This window comes from Ambystoma mexicanum, chromosome 5q, assembly GCF_040938575.1.
Source record: "Ambystoma mexicanum isolate Mex_15411 chromosome 5q, UKY_AmexF1_1, whole genome shotgun sequence".
Taxonomy (NCBI): Eukaryota; Metazoa; Chordata; class Amphibia; order Caudata; family Ambystomatidae; genus Ambystoma; species Ambystoma mexicanum.
Genome location: NC_090933.1, coordinates 51701843 through 51715498, shown reverse-complemented (window position 1 = coordinate 51715498; position 13656 = coordinate 51701843). Strand labels below are relative to the sequence as shown.

At 45.0% G+C, this 13656-nt stretch overlaps 1 protein-coding gene across 1 annotated transcript in view; it reads right to left on the bottom strand.

Annotated features, from left to right (window-relative positions):
• Positions 1 to 13656, bottom strand: part of ZNF622 (zinc finger protein 622) — a 275145-nt gene that overhangs the window by 109134 nt on the left and 152355 nt on the right. Inside the window, exon 6 of the mRNA XM_069620502.1 lies at positions 920 to 1063. Coding sequence (XP_069476603.1) covers positions 920 to 1063 — 144 coding nt within the window. The remainder of the gene's footprint in view (positions 1 to 919; positions 1064 to 13656) is intronic.

Sequence of the window (13656 nt, the reverse complement as noted above, 5' to 3'; positions counted from 1 at the left end):
GTATTTGTGGAATAGAACTTTGTGTTTGTTTGTTGAGAACATCAGGCCCTCAAAGGCAAGAGACTTTTGTTAAAGAGCCCGATAGCTGATGCAGAACTGTTGGCTCGTGCTGGGAAAGCTTGAGTGTGTGCTGTGCTCAGGAAATCCGCCTTGTCCTGTGTTCAAAACGTGGGGCAGGGAGAACCCTGGCAAACACATCCTGACTTATTATTTGTGAACACTTCTTTCTTTATTGAAACCCTTTACCACACTCTTTCTGTAATTAGTTGTAAGGAATTGGCAATAGTTTTTTTTTAGCATAGGCCTATTTATTTTTATACAACTCCACAAGGACTGCCTTATTTTTCATTTGATGGTCGACGCTTGCTCCCATTTTAGGTTCAGTTTAGGCGTTTTTTCTACCCTGCATTTACAGTTTAATAAATACCTTTGAACTGTGATCACTTGTGTCTGTCTTTACTGTTGCCACGATGAGTTCCTTACAGGTCCCACTAAAATGTGTGACCTTCCCATGTCCTCTCACCAGTTTCCTAACAGTTGTTTTTTTTAGTACACTGGCGAATCAGGAAAAGAGCAGAAGTTTTGGCTGGGTACCTTTGTGACTTCTCGGGATGGGAAATCTACAACCGACCGGATGAGATACTAGGAAAGCTAGGGGGGCCTGTGTACCTCCTACAGGTGTTACATCATGGAGTGTGCCGTGTCATCCAGCGCCCAAAGTCACCCGAGTCCCATCACCCAGCCTACAAAATGGGATTTTGTCACAGAGGTAAGATGCACACAACTCTAGGTTTTATGTCTGCACATTTCAAATCAAGATTACTATCGCACAACAAAAACTTTGAAGTTAAACATTTTTAGAAACAGATTTGCATTTTAGAGCGAACAAAAACATTACATATTTAAACGACAAACCTACCTGTTCCATCCGTCCAGCCCAAAGCTTTGTATTGCTGAAGAACTCTGCCCACAGCTCTCTGATTTCTTGAGACAACCACTGCTCTTGCCAATCCAAACCGCTGCTTATAGTATCTCATGAGGGAACGGTGGCCGACTCTTGCCCCTGCCAAAGAGAGCAATATTTAGTATTAGCCCAGTGGGAAAAGAATGTGGATTCAAAAAATGAGCGCCACATTGCTGAAGTGTTCAGGTGTGTGATATTAGGTATTAGATGGCTAAAATTAAAGTCCATTGGAAAAGTGAACCCCATGGGGTAGCTATGGTGTACAGCTGCTGTCATCACCATTATAAATTATATATTAGATCACACATGACAAAGGCCATTGCTCACATTTAATAATTTACCCACCACATTGTGCCAGTGTCCTGTTAAAAAAACAAAAAGAACAATCACTGCATATCATGATCTCACTATGGTGTGGAGCCATGATAAATTCCATGCTATCAATTATAGTAGGTGATTGTCAACTACAAGGCAATCAAAGATCACAGTGTACTGTGTAAGGGTTATCCACACTGGAGGTATCCAATACCTGATCTTCCTCACTGAGTAACAAAATGTTAAGTGGAGAGGGTCATTCCACCACTGCCACCAATTTGTTAGGACTGATTTTCTATACTCTGGCCTGGTGGACAGAAGAAGGCCAACTTAGTTTAGTGGCAGGGACAACTCTCTGAGCTGTAGACAAACCAGTGAAGGTAGCAAGGCGAGTGGTCAAGGCTAAGTCTCAAGAAGTGGTGTGCCTGTAAGGTGTCTTCAATGAGTACACACAGTGAAAGGTCAAGGAACACACTTAGAAAAACAGTTATTAAAATACTTATTTGTGGTCATATAACCCTATGAAAAAAAGACCACTAGCATGTGATATCACACAAGACTAAATAAAAGTTAGATATATACAAATCTGGAGTACAGCAAAATACATAACAAAACCCTCCAAAGGAAGGTATTAGTATGCAGCACTACAGGTCCACAGAGATATAACACTAACTTTAAAAGGCCATCCCTAAGATATAAGGTGCCTTGTGCCCAAAAGTTCAAAGTTCCACATGGTTTTGTGAGGGCTACTGGGGTCCAATGAAGAGTTCCAAGGGGTTGTGGACAAGTTATGTTAGCTAATAAAAGTGTCCCCCACTTTCAGAATGCGAACAAGCAGTGGCAAAGCCAAACTGTTATGAAAGTTTCTAAAAGTTAACAAACTTTGAAGGGAGTTAGGGGTTTGGGTAAGTACTGTTTAAACTCACCTACATACTGCGATTCTTCTTAGGATTTAGCAGGTCTTCTGAAGAGGGTCCAGGGTTACTCACCCCCCTTTCGCAATGGTCCAGGACGCCCACGGGTTGCAGGTTCGAGCACTTAACAAGTCGGGCACAAATATGCTGGTGCAAGGTCTTCAGGGTGGGGAATGCGGAACAACTCTATGAAGGGCCCCTCACAGGACTGGATGCAGGAAAGCTGTTTTGGACGACAGCCATTGATGCGCAGCGACGTAGGGGGACACAGTTGTCACGGTCAGACTGCCTCCTAGCTCTGGTCCCATTGACGCTGGAACCATGAAATTGGCAGAGATGAACAAGCTGTTGATCCCCAAAGTTCTGGGCCTCAACACGGAATGGAGAGGTCTGCAGCACGGTAGCCCAAACTCTGAGCTGGACAGCCACTGGGTGATCCAGGGGTACTTCTCAGGGCTCTTCTTCGAAGAACTCTGAGCTGATGTCGAGAATGGGTATTCCCTCCACTCCAAGGGTCGAAGCTCATTTGCAGGACTTGTGAAGATCACCTACAAGACAGTGCTCTTCCAGGACTGCAATAAAAGCTTGTAGCCAGGCCTTCTTCCAACGGGTCCGCAGTGTCAGATCTGTCAGACTCAATACTCATCTGCTCTCGGGAACCATGAAGCATGAAATCACAAGCCAGAACCAAGGAAAAAGAGGGTGTTAAGCTACTTTCCAGAAACCCCATTTCCCTGGACCTCGCAATTATGTAAGGCGAGGTTGTTTTGAGGGTGGATGGAGGAGGTTTCTTGACCCCTTGTGATGGTGTTGGAACCGCTGGGGACACTCTTAGGAGGGACTGGATCTGCTTTTGTAGAACCGGAATCTGAGCAAAAAGGGTGAGACGGGAAATTGTTAAGAATCAAAACTAGTCTTTCACCCTGCAGTGTACAGAATGGTACCTGTTGCGGATGGTCAATCCACTCAATAAATGACATTACAGTATTGTTGCTTCACAATCCTGGAAACGTGTGTTGAAATACCAGCAGTCTGATTCATACATGTAAAACGTAACGGGAAGTCATCTGTTCGTGGTTGTGACAGATTTGATGTGTGTCTTTTTTAAGCAATGTGAGCCTCCACACACCTATTCCTCGTGGGAGCCTTAATTTCTTTAACACGCAAGGCTCAGTTATGCAGGAGGAAATTGTGGGGGAGGGGAAGAGGGGGGAACAGGTTTTCACACACAAGAAAAGAAAACCGCACTAATGTAGTGACGGTGAAAATTATGAAGTGTCCTGCCTGCATCGCTTCCTGCGAAGAGTATAAAGAATAATGTTATAACAGCGTTGCACACACTACAAATATCAATATACTAAATACCCAACTAAATACCTATTGCCAGGTGCTGGGTGTGTGTCTTCTGAATTCATAGGCTGGATTCATAAATCATGGCTTTTCAGGATTGCAAGACGCAGGGCTTCTGCCGGAGCGCATTTAAATGCAATCGTAGGGAAGCAAGGTATTGTGATCTTCTGAGTAAGAGGAGGTTAGTAACCGGACATGGTGGCCATTTTTCTATAGGCATGAAAATAGCCGCCATCTTGGAGTGGAAATGACAACCTTGTGTATATATATGCTTCGGACCTATCGTGGTCCGTATCTAGAGGTCCATCTAGGGCGCCACAATCGTCCTGGCAATAATCTGCGACAGGAAGCAGCAGGTTTTGCAGAAGTACCATGTCCAGTGCCAGGGACGATATTCCTGACAGCATGCCCCCTTCTACGAGCCACCCCACGAGCCCAAAAAAGGACAGAATCCCCACTAAGTTTCCCCGGGTGGGCCTTATGGAATAGCCTAACCAATCGGGGTGAAAACACCTCCTTTTCCGAGATCCAGGTTCTGTCCTCAAGGCCGTACCCTACCAAGTCAATCAAGTACTGCACCAAATTCTTCCAAAGATGAGAATCCATTATTCTTTGGACCGCATATTCATCTTGGTTGTCAACGGGTGGTGGACGTTGCAGATGCTGTACTTTTTGGACTGAGAGGCAGGTTTCAGTAAGGGGACATCAAAGACAGGATGGACTTTGTAATTAGAGGGTAGGTCCAGTTTCATGGCTATTGGATTGATCACCTTCTTGATCTTGAAGGGTCCAATATACATGGGTATCCATTTTCTATGGCAGGACTTTAACTGGATATTCGTGGTCGACAACCAGACACGATCATGGATTTTATACAGCAGAGCAGGTTGGCGTTTACGGTAAGCATTTTTCTTATATTGTTCATGGACATGCCAAGGTTGCAATTTTGCTTTTTGATAGCCTTCTGGCAGGGTGTTCATTCTGTTCATGGCAGCCAGAGTTTGAGAGTTCTTCAGGTGGGAAAGTGGGAAGGAAACTGGATGGAATCCAAAGGACACACAGAAGGGAGTCTCTGCCAAGAAGGCATGGTAAGCATCGGTGTACACAAATTCCGCCATGGGTAATGACTTGACTCAATCCTCCCAGCAGTCACCAACATAACACCTGAGGAATTGATTGATGACCTGATTCACCCTTTCCGTCTGGCCGTCGCATTGTGGGTGGTAATCTGATGAGTATCTTAATTCAATCCCCATGGCTCTACTCAACGTTTTCCAAAACTCGGACAGAAACTGTGTACCCCTGTCAGTGACAATCGCTTCCGGGAGGCCATGTAACCTAAATACATGTTGTAGAAATTCTTGTGCTAAGGTCGACTAAGATGGTAACTTAGGGAGGCGAACAAAATGAGCCATTTTCGTTAAAGAGTTCACAATGGATAATAGAAATGTATGACCTTGTGTAAGGGGCAAGTCTAACGAAATCCATAGAAATGTTCTTCCAAGGACCATTGCCTAGTGGAAGAGGTTGTAAAAGGCCCATCGTCCATTGACGAACTGCCTTGACTCGTGAACACACCTCACAGCCTTGGATACAGCCTTTTACATCTTTCTGCAGGGATTCCCAGCAAATATATCTTTCTACCTTTTTTCTGTGTTTTTAGTATTCCGAAATGCCCGGCTCCTAAGTCATCATGGCAACATCGTAAGAGGAAGGCGTGGGATTCTTTAGTGGGTAACCATAACCGGTTTCCATGAAACAAGAGTTCTTGTTGTTCATGATGGGAGTCGTCCTGTTGTAAAAAGACTTTTCTATTTTTTTGTGTAGTTGAGTCGCAACTGATCTTCATATCTTGCTAATTCCGTGCATATGATAGTTAATATTTGGTGAGGGGCCACAAAGGGTACTTCTTCCTCAGTTTCGGTAGGCATGGGATCTTTTCAGGAAAGCGCATCTGCCTTGGTATTTTGAGAACTCAAGTGTATACGTCACTTGGGAGTTGAATCGGGAGAAAAAATGAATCAATTTGTTCTGCCACTGATTGATTGCTTTAGCAGTGCGTAGAAATTCAAGGTTTCGGTAATCAGTGATGACTAATACGGGATGTTTGGCTCCTTCCAGATGATGTCTCCAGGTGGTAAATGCTTCTTTTATGGCTAACAATTCTTTATCAAAGAAGCTATAATTCTGTTTTGTGGTCGTGAGCTTCCGGGAATGGTACGCTATTGGATGGTTGGGTTTGAATTGGGGGTCTGTTTGCGACAAGACCACCCTTATGGCATAATCCGAAGCATCAGTTTCTAGTGAATAAGGTAAATCTGGGTCTTGTAATTTCAAGAATGCCGTGGTCATAAATGTAACCTTTAGTAGGTTAAAGACATTTTGAGTCTGGGTACTCCATTGAAAGGGGTGTCCTATTCTTAGCAGTGAGGTTAACAGTAAAGGATGTGAGAATAGTTACCAATGAAGCGTCAGTAAAAATTTGTGAATTCGATGAACCTCTGTAATTCCTTGACGTTGGTAGGTGCCATTCTACGATAGCATCGATTTTTCAAGTGTCCATACTAATTTGTTAGGGGAAAGAATGTATCCTAAATATGCCACACGTTCTTGGTGAAAGACATTTGGATATTTTAGCGTATAAATGGTTCTTCCGTAGCCAGAAGGGGACTTCTTGGACGTGGAGGACATGTTCTGCTATGGTGGAGGAAAACACCAGTATGTCGTCCAGGTAAATCAGTACATAGACGTCCAATATGTCTCGGAACACATAATTGATAAAGAACTGAAACGCAGAGGGGGCATTGCACAGGCCAAAAGGCATCACTAAATATTCAGTACCCGAATCATGTACAGAATGCTGTTTTTCATTCGTCCCCCTAAGCAATTTGTACCAAGTTATATGCTCCCTTTAAATCAAGCTTTGTATAAATGGTGCCATGTCGAGCTAGGTGTATAGAAACTTGTATGAGGGGAAGAGGGTATCTGTTTTGATGATTATGTCATTAAGCTGCTTGTAGTCTCTGCACGGCCGCAATTCTGTCTCATGCTTTTTTAGTATAAAGAATATGGGTGCCCCAGCAGGCGAGGAGGAATGTCGGATGAAACCCTTTTCCAAATGATCCTCTATGTACGTTTTCATAATGTCATTCTCTTTTTCAGTCAATGCGTAGGTCCTTCCGTAGGGGATCAGAGCGCCCAGAACTAGTTGAATCTGACAATCATAAGGCCGGAGTGGTGGCAGTTTATCTGCTTCGATAGGATAGAAGACGTCTGTATAGTGCTGGTATTGCGTTAGGAGATTCGGGAGGTTGGTTACCGCAATACATGATTCAGTGGTTGTAGGTGGTTTGGAGTTTAAGGTTTTCACCCTACAAGATAGTGGACAATCGTTTCCAGAAAACTCTGGATTCTGTTGTTTCCAATCTATGAGGGGATTATGATAAGAAAGCCAGGGGATCCCAAGAATCACATGAAAATGAGGGGCTGCAATGACATCCAGACAGATGGTCTCTTGATGTCTGCTGCAACAGACCATATTGAGTGGGATGGTTTGACGGGCCCGGACATTAATTGACATCCATCGACCAATATGATGTCTTCACTCTGTTTGATCTGGACTGGAATGCTATGCCACTTTACAAAGGCTTGTCGATAAAGTTCCCAGTGCCGCCGCTGTCTAGCATGGCTAGTACATCATTCCAGACTTGATTACCAGCTGGAAGATCAACCAGGATAACAATGTGTCGTGTTTCGTTCATTATAGAATGTGTGAGGGGAAACGAGGAGGGTGTGATCACTAGTCAATTTCTCCCTTCCGTTTGACGAGTGGTGTCGTTTTCCGCTGTGGTTTTGGGTTTCTTAGGACATGACCTAACCGAATGACCGGGGTCTCCACAATAGAAGCACAGATTATCTTTTCTTCTCCTTTCTTGCTCATCGGGCGTCACTGGACCTCGGGTATTTCCCAATTGCATAGGTTCGCCATAGGAGGTGGCAGTTCTAGGTTCTTTTTCCTGAACACAAGGGATTCTCCTGCATTCGGTTCTACGTTGTTCCCCTTCCCTTTCCAGCCATCTTTGATCCAGATGCACTATTAGGGTGATACAATCTTGTAGTGTCATAGGGGAAGTCACAACTTGACTGAAGGCATTTTTAAGTTCTTTGCGGAAACCTTGTTGGAATAAGGTCAGCTGCACGTCCCCAGGCCAGGTCGTTTGAGAAGTAAGGTTTCTGAATTGTGAAATATATGCTAGTAGATCTCTTCCTCCTTGACGGAGGTCCATGAATTAATTGCGGATTGACTGGGCAGCGTATTGCCGGTCGAACATGGCCTTGAAGGCCTCATAGAACCCATCATATTCGGCTAGTATAGGATCATTTTTATCTATAAAAGGAGTTACCTAGGACAAGGCAGTCTTATCCAGGTTGAGTAGAATAAAAGATACCTTGGATTGATCGGACGCATATAATTGAGGCCTATTCAGAAAGTGGATACGGCATTGCGTTAGGAATGCCTTGAATTCTTTGGGATCCCCCCATGTTTATTGGGCATAGATGGTGCTGGGATATTGGGCCCTACCCCAGGGTAGGGCAAGTTAGCTGGCATTAACACTTGTACACCAGAGCCTGAGGCCGTTGGTGCACCTCCTGTCCCAGCACCCTAGGGACTTCCCTGGGCAGGGCTTTTGCTGGACATCAAGTCTACTTTACCTTGGAGGGCAGCAAGGGACTGAAACAAAACAGCATTTTCTTGTGGTGAAGTGGTGACTTCAGCTTGTAACTTTAACATGGAGCCTGCTAAGTCTTTGAGCATGACTTCCATGGTTCAGGAGAGCTTAAGGGTCTTCCAGACTCAATACTCACCTGCTCTCGGGAACCATGAAGAATGAACACACAAGCCAGCACCAAGGAAAAAGGGTGCTGTTTAGGTACTTTCCAGGGACCCCATTTCCCTGAACCTTGCGTGTGTGTAAGGTGAGGTTGTTGAGGGTGGGTGGAGGAGGTCTCATGTCCCCTTGTATTGGTGTTGGAACAGCTGGACACTCTTAGGAGGGACCGGATCTGCTTTGTAGAACCGGAATCTGTGCAAGAAGGGTGAGAGGGGAAATTTTAAGAATCAAAACTAGTCTTTCACCCTGCAGCGTTTTAACACCCATGTTCAGAATGGCACCCATTGTGGATGGTCAATCCAACTTAGTGAGTGACCGTCCAGTATTGTTACTTCACAATCCTGGAAACGTGTGTGCTGAAATACCAGCAGTCGGATTCATACGTGTAAAACGTAACGGGAAGTCATCAACTGTTCGTGGTTGCGACAGATTTGATGTGTGCCTTTTTTAAGCAACGGGAGTCTCCACACACCTATTCCTCATGGGAGCCTTAACAATTTCTTTAGCGTGCAAGGTTTGTTTATGCAGGAGGAAATTGTGGGGGATAGGGGGAAAACAGGTTTGCACACACAAGAAAAGAAGACTGCACTAATGTAGTGACAGTAAAAATGATGAAGTGTCCTGCCCGCTTCGCTTCCTGCGACTGATATAAAGAATGTTATATCAGCGGCGCGCTTGTGACAAATACTAATATACTAAATACCTGACTAAATACCAATTGCCAGGTGTTGGGTCAGTGTCCTCCATGGATTTGTAGGCTTGATTAATAAATTGTGGCTTTTCAGGATTACAAGACGCAGGGATTCTGCCACTGCATGTTTAAATGCAATCATAGGGAAGCAAGGTACTGTGGTCCTCTGGGTAAGAGAAGGTCAGTAACCTGGCATGGTGGCCATTTTTCTACGGGCATGAACATGTCCCACAATAGCTGCCATCTTGGAGTGGAAATGACAATCTTGTAAATATATGTATCAGACCTAGTGTGGTCTGTATCTAGAGGTCCATCTAGGCTGCCACAATCGCATGGCAATAATCTACTAATGGACGCAGCATGTTTTGCAGGAGTACAATGTCTAGTTTCGGGAACGATATTCCTGACACACAGTCTCCTTACATGTCTTGCAGCTGGACAGGCTACTTGGCTTCTCCAGGTTTCGCCCAGGACCTCTGGAGAATGGGTGCCGGGGTCCCCTTCTTATTCAAAAAGCAGGTAAGAGACAACTCCCACTAGCCAATCGAAGATCTGGCCCCCGCACACACACCCCAGCAGTGGTCTAATCAGGACCACTGGTGGCACAGCTCATGCATACCATTCAGACACAAGCCAGTTTGTGGATTGGGACCAGACAGTCCCAGCCCACATTCTTGCTGCAAAAACACAGTAGCCTGCTAAAAGCCTCAGCTTTCCTGGTCACTGGAAGTCCATATAAGGATGTTCCTATCCTTACAGGTCAGGAAGAAGGGTTAGTGACAAGATGGCCAAAGGACAAATGAAAAAACTTGTGGCACGATCATGTTGGGACACTAGCCACAGTAGGTATCCAAACGTGGTAAACGCGGTACGGCTAAAGTAAAATACACCAAAAAAATGGCAAAAAGTTACTACTGCCACCAGCTTGCCCCTTAGGCACACCTAGAGCAACCAAAAATCCTCTGAGTGTTAGTCTATGGTAAAATAAAAGTGAACCCCATTGCACTGCATTGTACAATGATAAAAATTTACCAAAAGATATAACAATGTAACAAGACTAAGGGAAACAATGACATGTCAGTTTCCCCGTGATAGATGAGCAAAAGTCAGTTTAGTGAAGCTGAAGACTTCACTGCACTGTAAAAAGAGCAGGTCAGATTAAAAAATAAAAGCAAAATGTTTGGGGGAAAAGTTGCTGTAAAGAGAAATCTTTCCTAACTCTCGCCCTCCAGCCCCCAGTCTAGGGATAGGGGAACTAAGCCACCCCAGCATGGGTACTCTGTTCCAGTCGGTTATCCCAGTTGGACAGCCCATCAGCATTACTAAATTTGGGATCTGGCCTAGGCCCAATAGGGAAGTTCAAGGCTTATAGACTCATGAACCACCTGAGTCACTTTGGATTCTCTCCCTCAATATCCACCAACCACTTATGCCAATTCTAAGCCTTTGAAGGGAGTCGCATGGAGGTAGGACTTCAGCTTCCTAAGGCACCATATAACGGAACAACATTTCTTCTCCACCTTGGGCAACCCGAGTTCTCCAGTCCTAAACTGGTAGCTGATGTGACATATAGGTTGTTCCTCACCTTTGTCGTTCAGCTGGGATAGTTTTCTACTACCCCAGTGTCATAGGCATCTGCCTGCACTACGCAAGGTCTCTTCCCCATCATGGGCCTGACCTAGGGATTGCTTCAGGCCAATAAAGACCTTCTCACACTCCAGAGTCCATAAGATTGAAGTCCCCTTGAAGTATTGAGGGCAGTCAGAGGAGCAGCTACTGGACTATAGCCTGCAACCTTACTCCTGCTTTTCTCGCTGATGATCAGGAAAGTCCTCACTTGCGTTTTGGTAATTGTGGTTGCCCAGTTCTGCACATCATGTACTTCATTGACAAGACATTGCATCTTGTCTCCACTTAGGTTATGCCCAAGGAAGGTCAATGGCTCTTGTTCAGTCTGGTTGTTTTTCTGAACAAGTTGGCCTGACGAAGGTCCTAAAACATAGTCTTCTGAGTTATTCCCAGTTTCTTCCAAGTGGGGTCAGAATATGCCATATCACCCAGATATGTATTGCAGAGATCCTCTCTCCAACTCAGAACAGGGTCTAATCTCATTTCACAGGTGTCATTTGCAGCCACCATTTCAGAAGTCAATGTACTAAAATAAGGTTCTGAAAAGACTTAAACTGCTGTCTCCTCCTTAGCATAAACTGACAGGAATACGTTGCCATACCCTGAAGTTTTCAATACAGAGCTGATCCGCCAAGTTGTCACATCTTGGTGGCGAGTGTGCATCTGTCTTGTGGACAGCATACAGAGATCTAGTGTCCATGCAGAATCCCAAACTGGATGCACCGGTATTTTGCTCCAGATTCTCAGAAATGGACCCATGACAGTTAGAGGGCTCAAACACCCCTTGTTCCAACATAGGGCGGATCTCACACCATCTGTTAGAACTTGTTTGTTGCTCTGAACCCGCTCAACACCCAAACTTTCACCAATTCCCATAATACAGTCTAGCATACACCAATCGGTTATAGTGGGTCTCAGTGGAAACAAGGGGGAAGATTGCCTCAGCAAAATCTCCACCTCACATTACTCATGTGGGGTCAGCAGAGGAGGCACTAGGTCATCCTCAATGAAGTCATTAGAAGGGCTGTTCTGGCACAGGACAGGGGGACACTCAAGATTTTTCTGGCCCCCTTTCTGTAGCCATATGCGGGGCTCCAATTCTATCCCTCAAGACAGAATCCTCCATACTATCCATAGCAAACTTTATGGCCACTTTTCTAGGTCCACCAAGGCCTTCTCAATAGTTTATCTTGCTAAGTTGGGAAGCATGGCAAGGCCCAGACCACCCACATGTGTTCAGGGATTTAAGAAACAAGTTTCACAAGAGAGGGTTTCACTCTTCTCTGGAGCTCACTAAGGGCTCCAATCAAACTTGTGAGCGATTTAACAAGTCTCCCTCTCAAACCATTTTCCTGTGGATGACAGCTGAGTGACACATGACAGGTCACTGTCTTCCTACCACAATCTGACCAATACTGAGTACAGCAGAGGAGATACCTCTGGTACTGACACTCAGTAGGGTGTCAATGACTGACTTGGCAGTCATTCTCCGTGGGTTGGCACAAAGGCATATGGTGTTGTGATCAGCAACTACCACTTGTAATCTATTGCCTAAGGAGTCAAAGGGATAATATAACTAGGCCTCGTCTCTGGTAAAAATGAGTTCACTCCTAAAAGTGAATCCTGGAATAACTGAATACTTTTCTCACTCCTCTCATCCTGGTGACAGACAGCAAAACCCCTTCAGTGGGTTTGTCCTGGGACCCTCCCACCCCCATCATGCGTCAGCAAGAATGTATTTTAGACCACTCTGGTGTTATCCTGACATTAGGCTGCTCCACCAGGGGAATGTCACACACCTATTGTAGGGAGAAGGGCCACACATGTTGACGAACCTCTTACCTCTCAAAAGCTTCCTCTAATGGGCTTACTTTTCAGTAACCCACCTTCCCGCTGTATTCTTTGTTTCACTGGAGGGGAACCCTCCCATTGGAAGCAGGCCTTTCTCCACAGATTTTTCAAAGATGGTTTCATTCTTTGTTGGCCCATATTAATTTCTCCCCTAGGGATTTTCTCTACCAGCAAGCTGGGTAGTTTAGGAGTGAGTCCCATAGGATCTGAGAATTTCTGCTGGTCCTTCTTCCAAACTTGGATTAGGGACACTACCAACTACCTCATCAGATGTTGTAGGTAGGACGGGGGAATATTCGCTTTACACCTTTGCCTCTTCTTCTGACTCCTTGACCTTTGGGTTTTCCCTTTGGCCTAGGCTTTCCCTTGGGCTTGGCTAAGGCAGCCTGAATCCGAGACCTAGTGCTTGAAGGATCTGGTGAGTCTCTCAGACGTAAGTCTTGAAGACTAAGCTCACCCACAAATAGCTCTTCTAGGAACAGTTCTCCTAATATTGACAAATGCCCTGACCATTTCACTATTCACAGCTCTCATAGCAGGTGCTACTGGAACATCAAGGGAGGGCATACTGGCCAACTGAGTATACCCCATAGGATCTCTGGCAAGAACCTGTGGGTTTACCATGGAGGAAGCTACATCAGTAGGATTGGGCCCAGTGTTCCTAACAGTAGAGGTACTTACACCTGTGACTTGAACACTATCCTCAGAAGAAACATGACTAAGGGACAGTACTGGGATGAGAAAGATCTCCAGCATTACCAGGTTCCAAGGAGTCTAGACTAACTTCAGATTCTTTACCTGTGGGAAAATAATCTAAAGGGAAGGACAACCCAGAATCCTCAGAGAGGTGGAAAACTCAACAAAAAGATGCCCTTGAGGGGCGTAGAAAATTCAGAAAACGGGTCCCCATTGATCGGCAGTAGAATCGGTGGAGCTTGAGGCTCAATTGACTGAAAATATAAGAGTAAACTCTTCGAAAAAACGCAGTAAAAGCTCGAGAGCTACAGCATGAGGACTCCCAACACTTGAATGTGCGGTAAAAATCTGAAG